We start from the raw sequence: 25,061 nt of genomic DNA, 5'->3' as shown, positions 1-25,061 counted from the left end.
GTCTCTTCACTCCCAAGGAAAGGCTAGCCCAACTAAAATAATAACTTACATGTGTTTTATTTTTAGACTTTGATGTTTTTTTTTAATGTATTATTTTAATTACCTCGTCCCCCCGAACTACTGCAGCTACCTACTATGAGGAGAGTAGAAACCTTTGATGTTTGATTCTCTGAGTGTGTGTGTGTGTGTGTGTGTGTGTGTGTGTGTGTGTGTGTGTGTGTGTGTGTGTGTGTGTGTGTGTGTGTGTGTGTGTGTGTGTGTGTGTGTGTGTGTGTGTGTGTGTGTGTGTGTGTGTGTGTGTGTGTGTGATGAAAGGGGAGAGCTGTGAGGTGGGCGAGTAACTGACTATGCGAGTGTGTCCTTACTCACAATCTCCTTCACGAGGTAAGTCTTGTTGAATGCCGAGTTCTTCTTAAATCCGTCAGGGGAATAAGGAGTGGGAAACAGGAGTGGCGCAGAGGATCAGGGAAGACTTGGAAAGGTCCTTGTGTTCAATCCACCGCAGTTTCTAACACAAAGCAACATTCACATCCAACCATATGAACACAATAACAACAAAAAGGGCATCAGCTACTGAAATAAATGCATTGAAGGCGCTTAAATCAGATTATTCCAGTTTTCATGTTTTCTTTAACAATAGACCCACTATGAAGACTTCCTTTGGGACATTTTCACCTTTTTAGATCCCAACAGTCCTGCCTTTTCATTCTTCTCCCGCTGTCCTGTTAAGAACTATAATCCACAACACCCCAGGCTCAACAGTTCACTTCAAAGTCCTTACATTAAACGCCTTGTTAAAGTCGACGGTCATTACTATTTATTACCAACATGTGCACCTCCCAGGCTTCTGAAAGGAACCCATCTGCTGCCAATGAAGAAAAAACAAGCTTAGGATAATATGTGATTTCTACATGAAAACCAACTTCCAGGACATTCACGGGCAGTAATGAAATGGTTTAGCAGCAGGTAGAAGAGAATGGAACTGAATACCAAGAGACTTCCTTAACCCGTCAAGAGATTGCAGCATGCAGCTCTTTCTTTCACCAGGGGTCAACTACAACCCACACAAACAAACAAATATCTCTCTCTTTCTCTCTCTCCCTCTCTCAAAACAAGCCCCAGGCCTTCTCATTTCAGCGAGGAGGCTGAGAGATGTGGCAGACCAAGGTAATATCCCTCGACACTGCTGCCGCTCACACGCCACAGAGAATTACAACCCAGCACTAATATTGAAAATAATGACCATTTGAATGCATTTCCTAGCAGATTCTCGTTTCCCCTGAAATTAAATGACAATAATGTGGCTGTATGCTGCAGGTTTATGTGCTAGGGAATATGGTTACCATTTATGCTTACGATACAGTGAATTCATGACAATGTCATAAGTGCTTCATAAAGTGTTATAACCATAACCGGTGTCACTAATGGTGGACGGACTTACATCTATTAACGTGGACATTTTGGCTTGTGTCTTGGTGCTCATGACATCATGACAAACAATGAGTGGCAAAAAAAAATACTATCATTGCATTGTTGATTGCATTGGCAACAAAGAGCTACATTTTGACGCAAGTGTGGTCCTTCAATTTGACCAGTTGAAACAGTACATCTGTCCTCAGAATGGAGGCACGGGAAAACGGTTTATCTCTGTAAACACCTGTATACGGAGTCAACGAATGAATGCGAATGAATCTGCCAGAAGCCACGCTGCAAGTCAAACGTTTGCGTTTAAGTGGCATTCTATGAAATGTGAGTTGGAGTGTTCCTTCATTGTTTCCTCCTGACTACGCAGAAGGACTTCATCCACTCCCATAGAGTATATATGAGATGGCAATTAAGAGACCAGAAAAACCAAATCAGAGTCAAGGACTGGAATGATCTCTCTACTATAAAAAATATTAAAAAAGGATAATGGGGAAACGGGACATTGCACTGTAACATAATATAATTAATAAATCTATTTAGTAGTTACTCACGGCAGAGAAATGTTTACAGTTCTTATCGCACTTACTTTAAATGGATTTAGAAAGCTGGGGGCCTAAATACGTCTTTAATAGAGGTAGAATGGAACATACTGTACTGTATTTTGAGGTAATGGCCATCCCGACACAATTATACATTTGAGTTTGTTCTTTGCCGTAACAATTGAGAGGGTCAGTTGGGTCGTCAGTAATCAGCCTCCCTCTTTAGCAGCTGTAACTGAAGTACTCCATCTACACTCTTCGGGAAAAAAGGGTTCCAAAAGGGTTCTTTGGCTGTCCCCATAGAGATTTTGTTTTTGGTTCCAGGTTGTAATGAACACGATGGGAGTCAGAGTACAGGCAGGGAAAAGGCAAAAGGCGTCATTAGTGGGGCAGGCAAAAACTATCATACACAGGAGGATTAAAATTACGGGAAACACAGAGCTCCGAATAGAAGTGTGTCACAAAACAAACAATACCTCACAATGATGCGGTGCAAAGAACTGAACTAAATAGTGTGTGATAATGACATACAGGTGTGTGAACAGGTGATCAGAATTTAGGTGATTGGGATCTGGAGAGTGAGTTGCATTCTGGGGATCTATATGTTTGAGAGGGTGAGCTGGAAAGTGGGCTGGAAAGTGAGCTGCGTTCAGGGGATCTACGTGTTTGAGAGTGTGAGCTGGAGGCAGACGTTACACAGGTAGAACTCTTTTTAGGTTCTGGATATCACTTTTTTTTCTAAGAGTGTATACATCTATAAAAATCCCTTATTACTGCAAACTGCAACAACAAAAAATCACGAAAATGTCTAATCAACACAATAAACCTGGTAGTAAAGGTGGTACAGTAGCTGCAGTGCTGCTGTGGCTCTGACCAGTCAGCATTGACATCAGTGCACCTGGATAACCCATCAACAAGGGCTAGCAAAGAGGGAAGGGAGCTGTGAATGTGACAGGCTACCTGGGCTACTTGGTTAATGTGTTCCCTGAGCACACCCGACTGATTGGGGTTACATCAAAGAGCTGTGGTAACTTCTCCGCTCACACACACTAACTGTGATTGGACAGGCATGGAAACCAATGATCAACATGCACGACTGCAGGCCAGGCTGAACCAACAGGGACAGGCGTGGGCTAATGCACTCGTCAAACAGCGGTCTTACATCTGTGCATTTGGGCTTTGAGTGTTAGGGGGGTGGAGAGGCATCCTAATGGGGAGGGGGGTAGAGGAGGAGGAGCACAGGACTCACTCACACGTCTGAAGGAGATGCTTCTGAGTGACAGGCACATGAGGCCCTAAGGCCGTACTGGAGAAAAGGCAGCAAGGACACAACAACAATACTTGAAGGATAGATCGCCAGATAGAGGAGAGGCCAGATAGAGGAGAGGCCAGATAGAGGTGTATCCAGCATCCAGATTGACTTGATGCTTGTGGTAAGTGCTAGAGGGTCAGTGCAAGCATATCTTGGAAAAGCCTCAAAAGTCTGCCTGTTTCTGCATTAACATATTGTTGGAGGACTTTGTGGAGGAATACACATTACACCAGTAAATATCCAGCATGGTTCCAAAGGTTAGGTGGCGTTTCCATCCTGTCATACGGATGACAGAGTTAGGGGCTTCTCGTTGATTGACAGAAACACACTCGGCCTTACAGCAGTCACCTGCCGCTGTCATCCAGTCAGGCTCACTCATTACAACACTGTTGTCTACATAATATGTATCTACCCTCTACCCGTGTGCATTGAGTAGACATGGATACGTGAGAGTGTGTGTGTGTGTGTGTGTGAGATGAGCGAGCAAGTACAGTATCTTGATCTGAGAGGATGAATCCCAGGTATAATCGTTCCCCCCCATTATGTGGTATGACTTCTCATTTCATTTTTTATGAAGAAATATTCTGCTAACTGTTTTGGAAAGCAAGTGTTAATCAATTGTACATAAATCTGGCAAATATATGAATTATTTGTATTATTGTTGATGATTAACTCAGCAATGTTATCCATTCCAAATGAATGACATAATTGCGTTCTGGGTTAATTTTGTAAATGAGCTTTTATGATTTTTCTTTTTTTTTACCACACACGGTCATGCCCACTGGCTAAATATAGAGCACTTGTACTTGGATTAAAACAGCGAAGAGCAGTGAGAGTTGAAGCCACACAGAGAGCTCAGGGAAATCCTTAATCATAGAGTATGCAGACCTATACAGAGTGTATTGGCAATTGCTTGGCTTTGATGAAACCTTTTCTCAGTTGTAGGCTCTATTTCATTGAACCTGTGTCACAGTATCTCTCTGCAAAGGCGAGCAGATAATGTGGGATTGTGGGAAAATATGGCTGTAATAGCACAGATGTAATTCATCATATGTTCAGCTCTTTTACAACTCTCCGACCTGCTATTGCAAGATAAGGGCCCTAGAAAATGCATTATGTCTTATTGTAGGAGAGGAATGGGAGTCTTAGATAGAAGCTGGACAGGCAATATAACAGCTATATAACAGGGAACAGTGTTCCCAGAGACAGCCGTCTTGATGGTCCTATTACAGTGCAGAGAAACATTGGGAATTTGGATGGACACTTGATAACTCCCCGGTAAGTGTGGATCAATAGTGAAACATCGACAAATCTTAGGACAGCTGCATGGATTGCCGCTGTCCCATGTTAGTTGTGTTTTCCGTGTTAAAACGAGTCAACATGATAACACATCCAGCAGAAAAGAATCAAATAAAAACAAATTGATGTTGGAATTTGATTCGTTTTACGATATTTTACTTAAATAAGGCTTATCGTATGAACACTATGTCAATCAGATCAGGTTGAGAAAATGCTGGGCAATGGCCTTGTTCGGTGCATATTCTATTCACATTGCATTTTGATGGATACAATCCCTCTCTACTATTATGCAGGTAAGTGTAACCATCTGTGTTGGGGGCAACGCGTCACAAAGGTAGTATTACTTTTTGCGGTAACAAGTATTATAACAGATTACTGTTCCAATTTGAGTCATAGCATTACAGTTACTGATCAAGAAAATGTCATCATTACTTTGATACATTGCATTATCATTCCCTTCCTATTACAGTTATTGACCCAGATAAATATTAATGGTGATTATTATTCTCTCGCTGTGGGGGCGATATTCACAATCCTCCCACCCCAGATTCTAATTGTTTTCATCCTGAGTCTCCCCAACTTCCAACTTTCTTCTCACCAACTTCCTGTTTACACACGCACAACTACTAACTGCTGTAGTGAGGGAGATGAAAAATGGCAGAAGCGTCTAAAACATTTCTCAGCGTGGAAGTACTCCCATTACTTTGATTTGGTAGGATGCTAAAATGACAAGAATATAACTGTAAATTGTAGACTGTGTTCAGGAGAGAAACACTGCTCCACTGCTAGAAACTAAACCTCCGATCTCTTGAAGCCCCTGCAAAAGCATCACGCCAAAACAAAACTCGTAGCGAAAGACCCCCCCGAGGCATGACCACTGCTGCTGATGATGACTGTAGGCCTACCTCCTCCAAACAACCAAGGCTGGATTTGAATCATTCAGAAGGACAGGCTGTAACCCAGGGAGAACTGAACAAGCTTGTAGCTGGGTACGTAGTAGATGAAATGCTGCTTTTGTGTCTGCCATTATTAGGCTACTTGTGTTGGTGTATAGGCCTACGTAACTTAACGTTGAGATTGAGTGAGGACGCGCAACGTTTTGAGGTGTAACTCCAAAGTAATATAAAGAGTAGTGTAACTAATTACGTTTCCCAGGGAGTAATAAGTAAAGTAAACTCTTGAAAGAAGTAACGAGTAATAGGCAACATATTACTATTTTGGAGTAACAACCTCAACACTTGGTAACCATGCACAGATCTCTGAAAGATCATGGACTGATGGGATTAGAATTCATCCCATTACATTGGTATGTGCTCCTAGTCCATACAGAATATACAGAGGGCTGTATAGACCTTATAGCATCTAAAACTACTGACTGGGTTAACAGGATGAGCTATTCTCTGGATGCGGCAGGTAGTCAGCGCCATGGGAAAAGGGCAACAAAGACTGATGAGCACATGAAAGAGTTCAACGATGCAGAGAGACTACGGCTGGTCCACACACAGGCACGGTTAATGAGGGATCCATCACACACCGTCACATCAGCCACAGTCCTCTCAAACGCCACATCCCTGGCCCTGCCAGTATCACCGTCCTCTCAAACACCACAGCCCTGGCCCTGCCAGTATCACCGTCCTCTCAAACACCACAGCCCTGGCCCTGCCAGTATCACTGTCCTCTCAAATGCCACAGCCCTGGCCCTGCCAGTATCACCGTCCTCTCAAACACCACAGCCCTGGCCCTGCCAGTATCACCGTCCTCTCAAACACCACAGCCCTGGCCCTACCAGTATCACCGTCCTCTCAAACACCACAGCCCTGGCCCTGCCAGTATCACCGTCCTCTCAAACACCACAGCCCTGGCCCTGCCAGTATCACCGTCCTCTCAAACACCATAGCCCTGGCCCTGCCAGGATCACCTTCCTCTCAAACACCACAGCCCTGGCCCTGCCAGTATCACCGTCCTCTCAAACACCACAGCCCTGGCCCTGCCAGTATCACCGTCCTCTCAAACACCACAGCCCTGGCCCTGCCTGTATTATGAGTGCTTAAGTCCGCTTGTTCTCATTTTGTCTTCCCCTTTACACTAGAGATCTATATATAATGACGAGATGTTCATGTCTCCGTCCTAAGAATGGGAGCCGTTGTCCCAAAGGCGGGAAGGCAGGCGTCAACCTTCCAAAATAAGCCCATAGAAACACATTGGGCTTATTTTGGATAGATTTTGGCGAGAGTGAAACCTCTCGCTTCGCCTCTTCCTCTCTGTTGACACACACACACACACACCGAACCACTTCCGCTACCCTTCACAACAACAAAGATGAGAGATCACTTCTTCCTCTCTGACAAGCGGTTTCAACTTTCCATTTGCATTTGAGTTTTGGTCCCACAGAATGAGTCATATGGACACCGAAACACATGGAGACATTATTTTACTGTAATAGAGGAGAAGTTTCCAAGGTTTACTTAGCCAAAGACTGTTATACTAGCCGTCTAGTCTGTTTCATAAATGTGCAATAAGCATAAAACACAATTATAGAAGGAAATGGCAACCTGTTCTCATTCTGAGGAATAATGTAAGCCACTTGATTTCAACATCTGACCAAAGTGGACAGGCTAGCTTGCTGTTCAAACTAGAGGTCTTCACGGATCCACCTGTACCCGAATACCTGAGACCCGATCCAGGACCCAAAGTGGTCCGGATCCACAATTTAAAAGTAATGTCACAGGTCTGATCTGATATGATTGTCACGTGTCTCGGGTATACTGATGCAGTTGAAAAAGAGCAGTGGTTTAAAGTACTTGAGTAAAAATACTTTAAAGTTCAATTTAAGTCGTTTTTTGGGGAATCTGTACTTTACTTTTTATATTTTTGACAACTTTTACTTTACTACATTCCGAAAGAAAACAACGTACTTTTTATTCCATACATTTTCCCTGACACCCAAAAGTACTAGTTACATTTTGAATGCTTAGCAGAACAGGAAGATGCTCCAATTCACGCACTTATCAAGAGAACATCCCTGTCATCTCTATTGCCTCTGATCTGACGAACACAAATTCTTCGTTTGTAAATTATGTCTGAGTGTAGGAGTGTGCCCCTGGATATCCGTAAATACAAAAAACAAGAAAATAGTGCCACCTGGTTTGCTTAACATAAGGAATTTGAAATGATTTATACTTTTACTTTTGATACTTAAGTATATTTAGCAATTACATTTGAGACTTAAGTATATTTCAAACTTTTACTCAAGTAGTATTTTACTGGGTGACTTTTACTTTTACTTGAGTCCTTTTCTATTAAGTTATCTTTACTTTTACTCAAGTTTGACACCTGGGTACTTTTTGGGTACCACTGGTACTACCTGGGTACCACTGAGAAAGAGAGAGAAATTGTATCATTTATGCTACTGCTCTTTTGCTTTGCGTGAGAGTGGAGCGTGTCGCATGTAGCTTGTTGTTGTTGTTGGCCAATCATAAGTCGGCAATGCGGCAATAGGCTACGGTCATAGAGCCTCCGTGTGTGGCAAAAGTTAGGAGATATCTAATCAATGGAAGATGGAATTAAAATGATGGAATTCAAAGTTAAAGGAGAAGAACAGGCTACAACGACCAAGACCCAACAGGTAGGCTGCTATAATATTCTGAATGGAGTTGTTCTTTGTAGCTGTAGGATGAGCGAGAGTATACAATGCAGCCTCAATTATCCTAGCTAGCTAATGTGAATCCCTCTATTTCAAACAGTTGGAGACGGACAGAAGGGTATGTTCATAGCATTTAAACTGTTGTGCCTTGTTAGCTAGCAAATAGTTACAAGTTGGATAAACTTGAAATATAAAGATGATCTGGCTAGTGACTTCCACTTGGGCTTGTGCTTGAGAGATTGTTTATGAGTTAGTCATTATTAGTGAATGTGCATTATGCATGGTTCTGGTTAAATGTGTAACAAAAGTAGGATTTTCATAGACAGATTGAAAGCTAGATATTTAGCCTAGGTATGATTCAACAAGCCATGAATTAATTTGATTATTGATGACTTTTTGAAATGCAGTGTGTTTGACCTTTAATTGTATCACAAATATTATTTAGAGAAAACAAAATCAATATATACACACAGTGCATTCGGAAAGTGTTCACACCCCTTCCCTTTTCCCACATTTTGTTACGTTACAGTCTTACTCTAAACTGGATTAAACCAAAACAATCTACATCAATTTACCCACAATACCTCAAAAAGACAAAGCAAAAACTGTTTTTTAGAAATTCCTTATTTACTTAGGTATTCAGGCCCTTTGCTATGAGACTCGAAATTGAGCTCAGGTGCATCCTGTTTCCATTGATCATCCTTGAGATGTTTCTACAACTTGGAGTCCACCTGTGGTAAATTTAATTGATTGGATATGATTTGGAAAGGCACACGACTGTCGATATAAGGTCCCACAGTTGACAGTGCATGTCAGAGCAAAAACCAAGCCATGAGGTTGAAGGAATTGTTCGTAGAGATTCGAGACAGAATTGTTTCAAGGGGAAGGGTACCAAAAATGTCTGCAGCATTGAAGATCCCAAGAACACTGTGGCCTACATAATTCTTAAATGGAAGAAGTTTGGAACCACCAAAACTCTTCCTAAAACTGGCTGCCCGATCAAACTGAGCAATCGGGGGGAGGGGGGGGGGGGGTCTTTGTTAGGGAGGGGACCAAGAACCCGATGGTCACTCTGATAGAGCTCCAGAGTTCATCTGTGGAGATGGGAGAACCTTCCAGAAAGACAACCATCTCTGCAGCACTCGACCACATTTAATCCTAGTAAAAATTCCCTGTCTTAGGTCAGTTAGGATCAGCAACTTTATTTAAGAAAGTGAAATGTCAGAATAATAGTAGAGAGAATGATTTATTTCAGCTTTTATTTCTTTCATCACATTTCCAGTGGGTCAGAAGTTTACATACACTCAATTAGTATTTGGTAGCATTGCCTTTAAATTGTTTAACTTGGGTCAAACATTTTGGGTAGCCTTCCACAAGCTTCCCACAATAAATGGGGTGAATTTGGGCCATTTCTCCTGACAGAGCTGGTGTAACTGAGTCAGGTTTATAGGCCTCCTTCCTCGCACAAGCTTTTTCAGTTCTGCCCACAACTTTTCTATGGGATTGAGGTCAGGGCTTTGGAAGAATGCTTGGGGTCATTGTCCATTTGGAAGACCCATTTGCGACCAAGCTTTAACTTCCTGACTGATGTCTTGAGATGTTGCTTCAATATATCCACATAATTTCCCTCCTCATGAAGCTATCTATTTTGTGAAGTGCACCAGTCCCTCCTGCAGCAATGCACCCCCACAACATGATGCTGCCACCCCCGTGCTTCATGGTTGGGATGGTGTTCTTCGGCTTGCAAGCATCCGCTATAAAAAGGCAGAGTTGCAAAGAAAAGGCCATATCTCAGACTGGCCAATAAAAAGAAAAGATTAAGATGGGCATAAGAACACAGACACTGGACAGAGGATCTCTGCCTAGAAGGCCAGCATCCCGGAGTCGCCGCTTCACTGTTGACGTTGAGACTGGTGTTTTGCGGGTACCATTTAATGAAGCTGCCAGTTGAGGACTTGTTAGGCGTCTGTTTCTCAAACTAGACACTCTAATGTACTTGTCCTCTTGCTCAGTTGTGCACCAGGGCCTCCCACTCCTCTTTCTGTTCTGGTTAGAGCCAGTTTGCGCTGTTCTGTGAAGGGGGTAGTACACAACGTTGTACGAGATCTTCAGTTTCTTGGCAATTTCTTGCATGGAATAGCCATCATTTCTCAGAACAAGAATAGACTAACGAGTTTCAGAAGAAAGTTATTTGTTTCTGGCCATTTTGAGCCTGTATTCGAACCCACAAATGCTGATGCTCCAGATACTCAACTAGTCTGAAGAAGGCCAGTTTTATTGCTTATTTAATCAGAACAACAGTTTTCAGCTGTGCTAACATAATTGCAAAAGGTTTTTCTAATGATCAATTAGCCTTTTAAAATGATAAACTTGGATTAGCTGACACAACATGCCATTGGAACACAGGAGTGATAGTTGCTGATAATGGGCCTCTGTACACGTTTGTAGATATTCCGTAAAAAAAAAATCATCCGTTTCCAGCTACAATAGTCATTTACAACATTAACAATGTCTACACTGTATTTCTGATCAATTTGATGTTATTTTAATGGACAAAAAATGTGCTTTTCTTTCAAAAACAAGGACATTTCTAAGTGACCCCAAACTTTTGAACAGAAATGTGTATATATATATACATATATATATATATATATACAGTTGAAGTCGGAAGTTTACGTAGCCTTAGGTTGGAGTCATTAAAACTGGTTTTTCAACCACTCCACAAATTTTGTGTTAACTAACTATAGTTTTGGCAAGTCGGTTAGGACATCTACTTTGTGCCTGACACAAGTCATTTTTCCAACAATTGTTTACAGACAGATTATTTCACCTATTATTCACTGTATCACAATTCCAGTGGGTCAGACGTTTACATACACTAAGTTGACTGTGCCTTTAAACAGCTTGGAAAATTCCAGAAAATGATGTCATGGCTTTAGAAGCTTCTGATTGGCTAATGGACATCATTTGAGTCAATTTGAGGTGTACCTGTGGATGTATTTCAAGGCCTACCTTCTCAGTCAGTACCTCTTTGCTTGACATCATGGGAAAATCAAAAGAAATCAGCCAAGACCTCAGAAAAAAAAAATCCTTCAAGACTGTTGGAAAAGCATTCTTCATGAAGCTGGTTGAGAGAATGCCAAGAGTGTGCAAAGCTGTCATGAAGGCAAAGGGTGGCTATTTTGAAGATTCCCAAATATAAAATATATTTTGATTTGTTTAACACTTTTTTGGTTACTACATGATTCCATACGTGTTATTTCATAGTTTTGATGTCTTCACTATTATTCTACAATGTAGAAAATAGTACAAATAAAGAAAAACCCTTGAATGAGTAGGTATGTCCAAACTTTTGACTGGTACTGTATACACTGCTCAAAAAAATAAAGGGAACACTTAAATAACACAATGTAACTCCAAGTCAATCACACTTCTGTGAAATCAAACTGTCCACTTAGGAAGCAACACTGATTGACAATAAATTTCACATGCTGTTGTGCAAATGGAATAGACAAAAGGTGGAAATTTATAGGCAACTAGCAAGACACCCCCCAAAACAGGAGTGATTCTGCAGGTGGTGACCACAGACCACTTCTCAGTTCCTATGCTTCCTGGCTGATGTTTTGGTCACTTTTGAATGCTGGCGGTGCTCTCACTCTAGTGGTAGCATGAGACGGAGTCTACAACCCACACAAGTGGCTCAGGTAGTGCAGTTCATCCAGGATGGCACATCAATGCGAACTGTGGCAAAAAGGTTTGCTGTGTCTGTCAGCGTAGTGTCCAGAGCATGCAGGTGCTACCAGGAGACTGGCCACTGAGAAGTGGTCTGTGGTCACCACCTGCAGAATCACTACTGTTTTGGGGGGTGTCTTGCTAATTGCCTATAATTTCCACCTTTTGTCTATTCCATTTGCACAACAGCATGTGAAATTTATTGTCAATCAGTGTTGCTTCCTAAGTGGACAGTTTGATTTCACAGAAGTGTGATTGACTTGGAGTTACATTGTGTTGTTTAAGTGTTCCCTTTATTTTTTTGAGCAGTGTATATATAGTACCCATACAACTCTACCAATACATACCACTAATATATATATATATATATCGTGAATTGCCCATAAGTTTGAAGAAATATAGAGATTGCCCAGCCCTATCAGGTCTTGCCAATATAACCGCCGTCACAAATACCACAGCCTTGCTATCAATCATCTACTTGAGCAAACTCATTCAACAAACGCATACCACTGAACCAACAAATGCCACTAAACCAACCCATACCACTTAACCAACCCATACCACTGACCCAACAAATACCAATGACCCAACCCATACACCTCTACCAACCCATACCACTGAACCAGCCCATACCACTAAACCAGAGTAAAGACAAGTCAGCCTTCATTACTGGTCAGCAACCTCTACTACACCTTCAGTCAAACCATCCACTAACTCCTCCACTAACTGTTTGGACATGGACCAGACTCAAGAGACAGTGTGTGAAGAGTGTAAGAGCAGTTCTATAATGAGGAGAGTTAGTTTCCTTACCATGGCCTCCTCGGGTGAGGAAAGGCATCCTGTTGATGGCGATAGGTACCGTGCCGTGCTTATTGTGGAAATGGTGGACATGGTGCGTGGTGCTTAGGCTGGAAGACACGCGAGCAGTCCCTGCCTGGATGGGGAGTGCAGCCAGCAAGGCCAACGACAAGGCCAGCCTCCACCAGCAGCTTAGGCCCAGGCTTCTCCAGCCTGACCCCTGGCCCAGCTCAGGGCCCCCTGCTGGGAGTCTGCTCCCCACCACCATAACCTCCAGATGGGCACAGGGGCCCCCCAGGGCCTCCCTTGGTCCCACCCCACGAAGACAGGTCATCTCAGTGGGCCGCCAAGCCTGTTCCCTCCATAATCCTAGGGACTGGGTAATGTTAAAGATACGACCAGATCTCTCCTTAGTAATGGTTGGAGGGGAAAACCACTGCTGAGGAAGTGAAACAAAGACAAAATCCAGCTATTGTGTCTGACGATGAAATCCCAGAGTGAGAATCCTATTTCTGTTTGTTCACAACATGTTGAGATACGTTGAAATGTTGAACTGAAGACTAAATACCAAGGAGTGGTGTGCAATCATCCCAAGAAAATATCTTCCAAAATGTCAGCCTCTAGGCACCAAAATGTCTATCAAAAAGCATGTTGATGACACGATGCTGAATCCACAATATACATTTCCAGGATGAAATTAAAGCATGACAAAACAGAGTGGGGAGGGGGCAGCTAAGACTACTACCCAATAAGACGAAAGCCCCCACACTGCAGAGGAAGAGATAAGAGACCTCCCCACAGGAAACAAGATCATTTCATTCAGAAGGAAAGATCCAAGCTGATGGAGGGAGATACAGAATCCAGCACTCTCTTGTTTCCATATAGTTGGAGGAGAGGGCGGGAGAGAGTAGGGGAGCGAGAGCTGCAGCGGCGCGGTCAAAGAAAAATACAGAAAATCAACAAATAAACATTCCCAGTGACCAAACCCCTCTGAATGATCACCTCTGGCGGGTCAGAGCACCACTAGAAGCACCTCTAGATGTGGGATGGCAGTCAGCGCTCCAGACACCGCGTCCTTGTCCCCCTCACCCTCCACCTGCTGCCCAAGCTCATGAAGTACAGACTACTGCTGCATTTTCCTTCACCTTTCCTTTTCTTCCTTCTCCAGGATGCTCACATCGACAATGCCATGCAGCTGGATGTGGATGATAGCAGTAAATTCCTTCTCGCCGAAACGGTGTAGATGGCTGAGAAGACGTCGACTCCGGCTGCTGCCGCGGTGAAATCCATGCTAATTAAAACTGGAGCAGCGGCTTGAGCATCGACTCCCTGAATCCTGAATCCTGGAAGGCTGAAATCCCAGGACAGCCTGGACTCCAGACGCACATCAGAAGTAACAGCCTGAGCTGGTCGCTACGGGCTCACTGACGAGGGAGCACAGCACACAGTGCAATGCTCTTCTGAAGGCATAGTCAGAGACTGTGATAGAGTGAAGTGCAGCGGGTTCCTGTGTGTGTGTGTGTGTGTGTGTGTGTGTGTGTGTGTGTGTGTGTGTGTGTATGTGAGTCTCTGTGTGTGCAAGCAAGAGAGAGAGGGAAAGAGAGAGAGCGGCAAAGAGAGAGAGGTGGGCGAGCGAGGGAGAACAAGCAGCCACAGTGCAGAGAAAGACACAGAAGCCAGAAAACGGGGTGTGAGAATAAATACACATCCCTGGCTACTGATTTACAGCCAATGTACAGACAGACCCCCAAGCCATAGAAAAGCAGGATACTGCAGAGGAAGAAACCACTTCAGCTCAACTGTCAAAACTGCTACATCAGGAGGACAGATGTGCATGTCTCTGCGGTGGTGTACCTGGGATAAAGAAGCTTTGGCATGTTAATATAGGGAGAGGGGAGAGCTAAAAATAGCAGGCAATACATTCAGGTACCAGATGCAGACAATACCCCCATGACCAAGAAAACAATGGTTGGTCCCTGGTTCTGCTGAATTATTTAGTTCCAGTCAGAATTCGATGACATGCGTCGCCCTCTCTCTTTCGCTCTTGCATTACCACATGCAGCCATCCCTAACTTGCTCTCGCTCTGTATTCATTTCTAGTATGTGTAGCACGGAACTTAATCATACATCGCTATCTAATGATGTTCCCATCAGGAACATTTGGATTTAGTAAGAGTTGAAGGGGGAACTGTGATGGGTAGGATACAGGGACTATGTTGACAGAATAAACACACCAGAAGAGAGGGAGAGCGGATGAGAAAGTGCAATGGTGAAAGGGATGCCAGAAGAGGGAATTGATTGGATGATGAGGGGAGAGGGAGAGAGCGGGGGAGGGAGAGACAGTGTGGGAGAGGAGGGCAAGAGAGAGAGGGCGAGAAAGCAAAAACGTAGCTATATCAGCTAAATCATGGTCGATAGAGATCTCAGCTGGGATTGCCTGGTCGGTTGAAAGGACACACATGAAAAAAGGGGAACAGAGCAGAGCCACCACCACCTCTCATCATGGTGACAGGAAGGTGGAGGCAGGCCATTACTCAGGCAGAGAGAGAGAGAGAGAGAGAGAGAGAGAGAGAGAGAGGGATGGAGGGGGGAACACAGAGAGAGAGGGAGGGGTTGGACAGAGAGAGAGAGAGAGAGAGAGAGCGAGAGGGAGCGAGAGAGGGATGGAGGGGGGAACACAGAGAGAGAGGGAGAGGTTGGACAGAGAGAGAGAGAGAGAGAGAGAGAGAGAGAGAGAGAGAGAGAGAGAGAGAGAGAGAGAAGGAGAAGGAGAGAGAAAGATTACCAGAGGGATGGACAGAGAGAGAGAGAGCAAGAGAGATAGAAAGGGATGGAGGGAGAGAGAGAGAGGGCTGGCTGGCTGTTGCCAATGAGCTGGGCTGATTGAACATAGAGAAGACACTTGTGTATTGACTATACTAGAGACTGCAACTGAACAATGCTGAGCATGGCAAGTAGCTACAGTTATCCCCAGAATCCACCGCTGGATACTACCCAGACTTTCTGAACGAGTCTGAGTCGATTCAGCTTTTACGTGGCACTAGGCCTTGGTAAGTCACTATCTGCTGTGAGACATCTGAACACCCAACACAAAGCAGCCAGGTCTCTGATGTAGATGGCTGCCCGGTAGATGTAGTTGCAAAGGCATGCATGAAGGAAAATCCTCCAAAATGAAAGGTTTCAAAGGCTTCAACGTTCAAAGCTCAAGTCAATGTCAAAGTTATAAAGCTAGGTCGAAACAGGCAAAAATGCACAATTGTGATCATCGAAAGTACTGTATAATAAATGAGCATCTTCATTGCTTAACTAATAATCACAGTAATCAGATGCCGCAGCTTAATTTGAGCCAGTTTCACACAGCAGGAAAATAATCCTGCAGCAACGTGGACATTTTGTAGGGGTTGATACATTTTTCAAAAGGGCAAATAAAGTCTGACATTTTACATTTCAAACTTTAGAAGCCTTTGAAAATCTTGATCACGCTACACGTTTGCATTTGCCGCTGTGCAGAAAAATCCCTGCAAGAAAAGGATGACGAAATGAATATATGTAATCTGCATGTGCAACGCAAGGCATGCACATAAGAGTCCTGACCATTAAGTGGTGGAATGTGTAGAAGAAGAGGGTTGATTTGAAAATGGTGACTTATAGAGGATGACATGTATTGTCAAGTCCCCCAGTATTGGAGGCATCTTTCTAGGCAGTGATGATGTCTTCACGAGGGCTGTCTGGGATGAAAGGCTTGCATTAATCAATTTGCCAGCTCCAGGGTTGCTCAACATGATAAAAAGGACGCTATCTGGACGACACAGGGGGTGGTTGGGGGAAGCAGCAGTGATTTTAACTATCTGTCCTCTTGGCTGTTTTCACTGTTGGGTATTCTTCCCTTCCCTATGCTGATGCCACTGAGTAAGTAGACTATCCTCCCATTCCCACTGCCCCCCCCCAGGCATACAAAATATGGTAATGCAGGAGTAAAACAAAACACAGAACATGTGTATTCTAAATGAAAACACCAATCAAGTCCTACAGTCCAAGCACATACAGCTGGTTGGAATATGCCAACAATGAACGTCAAATTGTGAAAATTCTGTGATCAAAACATGTATAGAATGAATCAAAGGAAGCAAAGAAATGTTCTGTCTTGCTGTTAAATCCTTAGCTACATTTCAAGTCCTACACCCTACGATTATTTTGTTAGAACATCATGGTTTTTTAATGCAGAGTGAAAGGTAGTGCGAACACAGAATTTAAAAGATTGTGTTTTCCTGCCTTAAGATAATATGCAGTCTAGGGTCTCGGGGGTGGGGGTGGGGTGGGGGGGGTGGGGGGTTGTTGGGGAGACAGTTTTTGCCCAGACATTGAAGCTAGCCTCGGGGGTGAACGTAGCAGGATTAATCATGGCACTTTCAGATTAATTACCCATAATGCCAACCTCTTCTGAAATAAATGGCCCGCAGTTGAGATATCCAGTTGATTTCATAAGACTTAAAGCGACAGCACCTCAAATAGGTCTGGCTGGGTGACAGGAAGGGAGGGGTGGAAATCCAGCATACAGAGCTTTAGCAGGGAGAGATACATGTCAAATGTTTAGCCCAGATCCGTGGTGAATATAGAACACAATGTCTCGGTAGCGGCTCCGATTCTGTGTCCTTACTGTTTAATCATCACACATCAATCTGCCATTACCTTTTGTCCTCTATCTGCCATACAGTTATCTGTTCTGCCTAACAGTAATTAAACTAAGGGGAAAATGGCCAAAAAAAAGGACAACATGACATTAGAGAGGTGACCTTTCCATTTCACTGTGGGGTCAAGACACATTAATCCATGTTAGTTCGAGTGCCGCTTCTTTGAACAGAGAAATGTTGATGTGTGACACTTGATATGCTACCACCATGTCACTGCGGTAGATCTTACAGCTATCTCATGGTCAAACAGAGGTTGTGTTTTCTGTTAGGCCAGATAAGTGGTTAAACACAATCACATGGGCCCATCACTTTATTGGTGTGACCTGTCTGTACACACTCTGTGTGCCACAGACTGGTGTTATCTTTAAATTGAAAATGAAATGGTTTGTTGATAGTTGAAGTAAATGAAAAAGGAAAGGGACACATTGTTACTACAACACGAGCATGCTGCTCAAAGGGTCTAGGCAGCAGACCCAGAGTATACAGCCAACGGCTACAGACAAATGAGACAAACTGGGCAAAATGTTGCGTTTCAACTGCTTTTTAGAGAATGAGCAATGGTCATATTGATCACATTTTAATAGTAGTGGGACCTGGCTGGCACAAAATCATATATACATGGAACAAAACTACCTCTTTATAGTTCTCAACCTGTGAAGGCCCACCTGTGCAGAATCTACCTCCTTACAAACGAATACAGTCCGTTGTACAATAAGCAGCATATTAGCGGAATATTGGCCCTTTCTCCAAGAATAATAACAGATCACAGTCCAGTACAAAACCAAGACCGATTGAAGGGCGATAACATTGCGTGATCAACAACGTTAAAGAAACAGGGTATTATCGGTGTACTCCCCCGTCACTGCTGTGTGTGGGCTGTGGGCTGTGGAGGGAGGAGGATGGCAGGACAGTCGGTTGGTGGCACCTTAATTGGGGAGAACGGGCTTGTGGTAATAGCTGGCGAGGAATGAGTGGAAAGCACATGGGGTGTTTTTCAAAATGCATACTACCGTGCTCCAAGCATGCAAACTGGAGCACGGGAGGGTCGGAGTACGCGTCCAAATCAAAGTATGTGAAATGGAGTATGTACTCCGTTTGTACATATTTTAAAGCATGCATCGACGGAAGCATCAATGGCGGACATTATTTGAGCTGAAGCGAGAGAAAATACATTCCGACTTTCTCATATGTTGCCTGACTACACAATTTTATTTTGATAAGTTAATAAATACATGCTGTGTTAATTATGTGATGGTTACCTTCCTACAATACCCACTGTAGGCAGGCAGTAGTAAGTCAATAGAGCTAACTGGCTAGCTACTACTGTCAGCTAGCCATTTAGCCACAAAGAATTGTTAGCTAGCTACCCAGGAAGAATCGACATCTACCTCGGATAACATTGGTTTGAGGTCATTTTGCCTGTTATACTATATGGTTTGCTACATTATTACGATTCACATATAGCTAGCTGGTAGTTATGTCATTGAATATTAAAGGTTAATGTTGAGAGCTGGCCTGGGGTTGGCTTTGTGTATATCTTGTTTCATCTTTATTTCCATTTTCCTGGCCTGGCTAGAAGAGGGAAGGTTCAGTGAATGGGTACGTCCATAGTAAGTCAATTGGGCTAACTGACTAGCTAGCGAGCCACAAAGAATTCACATCTACCTTGCATAATATTAATTTTAGGTCATTGCCTGTTTAACTAGCTAGCTGGCTAGCTAGATTATGATTCAAATATATCTAGCTGATAATTATGAAGTAAAACGTTTGCTTTGTGTACATCTTGTTTGGTCTCTATTGTTGTCAGTGTCCTGGCTGGAAGAAGGTTCAGTGAATGGGGAGATGAATGAGGTAAAACAATAGATGGAGGGCGAGTGCTTCTCAAATTAAAATGTTTTATATGTTCTCCACACTCTCATCCTCACAAGAACGTCCTCGGAGAACGCACTTGGAGCATGAGAGCGTGGAGCACGGAAGTATGCATATTGAGAAACACTCATGGTTTCCAGGTGTTTGATTCTATTCCATTTGCTCCGTTCCGGACATTATTACGAGCCGTTCTGCCCTCAGCAGCCTCCTGTGATCGGCAGACAGAGGCTGTGTAGGGGGTGGGAAGGAGGCAGGTAGAGCCAGGGTGGCCTGGGGTGGAAGGACAAGGTTGTGAAGAGGTATGGGCATGCAGAGGCCCGACAGAGGCTGAGTAGGAGATGGACAGGCAGGCAGGTAGGCAGAGCTGGCCTGGGGTGGGCCTGTCAGCTTGGCTCAGCAGCAGACAGTGTGGATGGGTAAATCAGGTGGCGGTAGGTAGGGCTCAGGGGGCTGAGGCAGCCTATTGGTGGCAGACTGAAGTGAAGGAGAGGAGACAGTCTGTTCTGGGCTCTGGAGCTTGGGGGTAGACAGAAAATAACACGGGCCTATAGGGAGCAGAAATAGCCTTGCCGTCATCCTAGAAATCCTTCCAGCAATCTGCTCCTTTAAAATGTTTAACATACACAAGCTGTAAAGACAGTATCGACTATCAACAAAGGCAGACCGACTTAAAGGAATATTGCGTGCTATATAAAGACAACCATGCGAAGACAGCCACAGTGTTTGCTTGAGGCCCGGTGCCAAGTAAACAAACAAAAAGCACAGTGACCTCTAAGAAAATGAGGTGATTTGCATCTCTTCAATAGAAGTGGAGCATACGCTGTGTGCCCAGGCAGGTCTGTCAACAATCAGTCACGGCAGATCAATGCTGATGCTAACGAGATGGAGAGAGCGAAGCCAATAGAAACCTCAAACAGCTCCCATATGTCAAGCACCTGCAGGGATACTGACACTCAATCATAGAATCATATTGTGACCTGTGACATATTGAGCATATGCTACACCTGCATGACAGCTGGCACGTCATTTGTCAGAGTTGTAACTCCCCTCTCAAAGCCTTTCTTACTCTACAATAACAATGGAAATCATTATCAACTGTCTGTGGTTGAATGTTAAAGGTTAATGTTGATGTGTTAGAGTGTCTGGTTGTCCTATTTTATTATTTCGCCTTTATTTAACCAGGTAAGCTAGTTGAGAACAAGTTGTCATTTACAACTGCGACCATGCCAAGATAAAGCGAATCAGTGCGACAAAAACAACAACACAGAGTTACACATGGGATAAACAAACGTACAGTCAATAACACAATAGAACAATCTGTATACAGTGTGTGCAAATGAAGTAAGGAGGTAAGGGCAATAAAAAGGCCATAGTGGCGAAGTAATTACAATTTAGCAATTGACACTGGAGTGATAGATGTGCAGATGAGGATGTGCAAGTAGAAATACTGGGGTGCAAAAGAGCAGAAATAAATAAATATGGGGATGAGGTAGGTAGTAGGTTGGATGGCCGAGAGAACACTGTTGCAATCCTTTTCCACTCGCCACAGAAATAATTATTCAGAATCAACTACTTTGTCTCTACATAACCTTAAATGTAAGTGAAATGCCTCTTGCAACACAAAAAAAGGTAATCTCTGACTTGAATTTTAGGCAATGATAAAACTGTAAGAAAATATTTGCATAACGTGACAACCTGTATTTTTCTGACGGAGAAAAATGTACTAGCAATTCCTTGACTTACTTTGACAAAACACATCTAAATCAATGCAGTTCAGTCTCAATGGAATCCATTAGGACACTGAAGAACTATACAGAAAGACAGAGTCGCAGGATTTAAATGAATATCTAAGTCCCACTGGAATAGACAGAAGGAGGCTTCTGCCCGTAGGTGTCAAGCTGCAGGAGGATGGATGCACTGGAGGATGAATTATTCAACGGTATTCGATATAAAGTCATGAATACATCATCTACAGTACGACTGTAACTGTAGTGACATATAATAGTTCACTACAGAACAAGTGTAATTCAACGTGGTGAAAATGTAGAAAATCATCGTATTATTCATTGGAAAGAAGAAATGGAGGGAGAACGATCCTGCAAAATAAAAATCGGGCAGAGGAGAAGAAAATGAAAATCGGAGTTTCCTTTTGCTGAGCAAGCAGCGTGTGGGTCGTTTCTGTATAATGACCAGCAGTGTTTGTGTCTGAGACAGAGAGACAGAGCAGAGAGAGAGAGGCCACTAATGACCAAGCCTTTTCAATGAGGGGACCTTTGGAGGCAAAGATTTGTGGCCAAAGAATATGATCCGCACAGAACGTGACGATCCATCCAATTATTATAACATGCGACACTATCCTGTTCATTTTAAAGGTTATATGGCATGCATGCATTGATTGAAGGAGAAAATCATACAAGGCTAAGCTGCATTTGGCACTTGGCATTCTGTGATAAGACCACATACAGTCCATCATCTCAGATATTATGCTGAATCAAATCTGGACCGGTTCCCGAGAATCCAGTACTAAACTAGCGGAGTCAATTCCACTTCCTAAAATGTATGGCAAAAGCAGAAGCTTGTGGCTTATCACGTTGTTATGGGTCCGTTCAGAGAAAAGCCATGCTGTTAAAGTGATTTAGTGTCATGGCTTGGCAGAGGTGAAAGGAAACTATGCCATTCTGCACCACCAGAGTCACATTGTATGACTCTACTTGGCACTATGTTTTTACTGGCTTGACAAATACTAACAACTGTGATGCATGCACATCTAAAACACACCCCGTATTCACACTCATAAATACATCAGTTATTGCTGCATACTCCTAATATAACATACTCCGCCAGACAGCTGTTATATTAGTGTGTTGGGGGCTTGGCTCCTTTCACACTGAATTGGACAAACGACTGTGGCTGTGAGTCATATGACTGTAATATCATAATTGTGCTGCAGACAGTAGACGGCTTTCTCAGCCCAAGTCGGCAGCCTCTGTCACCGGCTCTCAATCACCAACATTATCAGGATGGTAGCCAGAGATAGTGATCGATTTTTAGGAAGAACTCTGCTCTCCCACAGGACAAGAGCAGAGGAGGCCACTGATACACCAGGCAAGACTAACAGATAACAGATCACGAGGAGATTCAAAGTAGCTGCCCTGGTTATATAGTCGAATGTTAAAGCACCACTCTGGGTCAGATGATAAAACAGAAAGCAAAGAGGAAAGGGAGATTTCCAAAGCAATGGGAATAACAATGTAGCTTTGTCCTTTTGTCGCCAGCTAATGAGACACAGACAAAGATCTTCCACGGTGGAAATGAGTCATAGTATTGCGTCTGGCTGGGTGTACCAGGTAAACACAGTGCACAGGGACTCTCACCACCTGCCCACTCTCTATCCAGACTGATACAACACTTAGAATTGGCCTTTTACTCTTTTGCAAAGGAGATTACAGACCTCTTGCCTGGAAGCTTTGAAGTAGCAATCAAATGTCGTTGAACGCGTTCCCGAATGAAAGCCGTTCCTGTGTTAAATGTCATAGTTTGATTTTTCACAGTTTCCATTCCGACCAAGAGTGCCACCGGGACTGAGGTTGTTGACTGGTCTTAAGGCGGATTCTGATAAGCTGGGCTAAAATGGTCTGTGGTTTGTATTTTGGGTGTTTGCCAGACCTTAGTACGGATGGGTGCACTGAGCTACAGAGGAAAAACAGGCCACTCAATAAAAGACAAGGTCAATTTAACAGCATGTCAAAAACATAATGGAAACCTCTTGTACATGAGACATACAGTACAGCCAGTGCATTCATTACGCTGAATAATGTGAAGTAGTCTTTCCTGCTGTGCCTGCCGACACCATTTCCATTTTGTCTTCAACATTGGTCACCTGAAACATTTTTGTGTCAAAACAGAGTTATTTTGCATGACTGATTTCCAATCAATACTTCATTAGTACATGAGCAGCTGATCCCCCCCCCCCCCCCCCACACACTTTGGTGCATCTCTACAGTTTAGTCCCATCAGTATTGGTATTTCAACAATGTCCCTGAGTCCCCCTCTATGCCTATCTAACGATACAATAACATAACCTTCTGCTTTCTCTCGAAGAACACAATAGGATAACCTTCAGCATGCTCAAATCTCTTGCTGCTACACATCAAGTCAAGCTAACCCTGTTTCATTTTCTAATATGTATTGCACAGTCTAGAGAATGAACAGTGCTAAATGACAAGTATAAGCCAAATACACAACAGAACCTGCGTCATGACCGCCTTGACTGTAATGTAGAAGTGAGCTGTATACTGTAGTATACTGTATGTCAGTCCATGTCCTCTTGACTTAGAGCCGTGCTGAATATAGCCTGGTCCTTTGGCCCTTAGGTCCTTTGTGTACTAAACCCTGGCCAATGGCCTTGTCCCCCCGTGTCTCTGTGTTGTTAAGCACAGACTGGTGCGATAGCAGGGCGCTTTAGGGGGCTGCTGTGCCACAGAGAGGCCAGGGCACATTATGCTTATTCTGGCCAATTTCAATAACATGTGCCCTGAGCCATTCTTTCTTTCAATCCTCTGATCACACTGCAGTCTCCGTCACGCTTCAACGCATATTCTGGGTGCAATTGAAAAGAAGGGATTTCATGGACAATTGAGCTCTCTATGAACTTGATCTGGAAACCACAGTGAAAATAGCTATGTGCAGCCTCAACACGCTCAGACACTCATGAATAAGGACAGCACATTTCTTAACGATATGTACTGAAACAAGATCTTCTTTGTGCAGATACACTACATGACCAAAAGTATGTGCTCGCCGAACATCTCATTCCAAAATCATGGGCATTAATACGGAGTTAGTTCCCCCTTTGATGCTATAACAGCCTACACTGTTCTGGGAAGGCTTTCCACTAGATTTTGGAACATTGCTGCGGAGACTTGCTTCCATTCAGCCACAAGAGCATTAGCAAGGTTGGGCACTGATGTTGAACGATTAGACTTGGCTCGCAGTCTGCATTCCAATTCATTCCAAATGTGTTCGATGGGGTTGAGGTCAGGGCTCTGTGCAGGCCAGTCAAGTTCTTCCACACCGGTCTCGACAAACCATTTCTGTATGGACCTCGCTTTGTGCACGGGGGCTTTGTCATGCTGAAACAGGAAAGGGCCTTCCCCAAACTGTTGCCACAAAGTTGGAAGCACAGAATTGTCTAGACTGTCATTGTTTGCTGTAGCGTTAAGATTTCCCTTCACTGGAACTAAGGGGCCTAGCCCGAACTATGAAAAACAATGGCGGCGAGTTTTACACCATTCCAGCCGACGCTTGGCATTGCGCATGGTGATCTTAGGCTTGTGTGCGGCTGCTCGGCCATGGAAACCCATTTCATGAAGCTCCAGACCAATAGTTATTGTGCTGATGTTGCTTCCAGAGGCAGTTTGGAACTTGGTAGTGAGTATGCTTTTTACGTGCTACGCTCTTCAGCACTCTATGGTTCCGTTCTGTGAGCTTGTGTGGTCTACCACTTTGCGGTTGAGCCGTTGTTGCTCCTAGACGTTTCCACTTCATATTAACAGCACTTATAGTTGACCGGGACAGCCCTGGCAGGGAAGAACATCGAACTTTATTTGTCACGTGCGCCGAATACAACAATTGTAGACCTTACCGTGAAATGCTTACTTACAAATAAACTAAAGTTAAATATAAAAAGAATATAAAGTAACACAATAACATAACATTAACAAGGTTATATAGAGGGGTACCGGTACAGAGTC

The 25,061-nt window shown here is 43.5% G+C and overlaps 1 protein-coding gene across 8 annotated transcripts in view; it reads right to left on the bottom strand.

Annotated features, from left to right (window-relative positions):
• nrxn2a (neurexin 2a) overlaps positions 1-25,061 on the bottom strand; it is a 337,271-nt gene that overhangs the window by 99,251 nt on the left and 212,959 nt on the right. Inside the window, exon 1 of one of the 8 annotated variants that reach the window (XM_055943523.1) lies at positions 12,761-14,463. The exons of 6 other annotated variants lie outside the window; for them this stretch is intronic. In XM_055943523.1, coding sequence (XP_055799498.1) covers positions 12,761-13,082 — 322 coding nt within the window. In that variant the 5' untranslated portion in view covers positions 13,083-14,463. Of the gene's footprint in view, positions 1-12,760; positions 14,464-25,061 lie in introns of those variants that run through there. One more of the 8 variants, XM_055943524.1, reaches the window with a different exon arrangement.

This window comes from Salvelinus fontinalis, chromosome 13 (genome assembly GCF_029448725.1).
Source record: "Salvelinus fontinalis isolate EN_2023a chromosome 13, ASM2944872v1, whole genome shotgun sequence".
NCBI lineage: Eukaryota > Metazoa > Chordata > Actinopteri > Salmoniformes > Salmonidae > Salvelinus > Salvelinus fontinalis.
The sequence above is the reverse complement of the archived record's forward strand: the minus strand, read 5'-3'. Positions and strand labels throughout refer to the sequence as shown.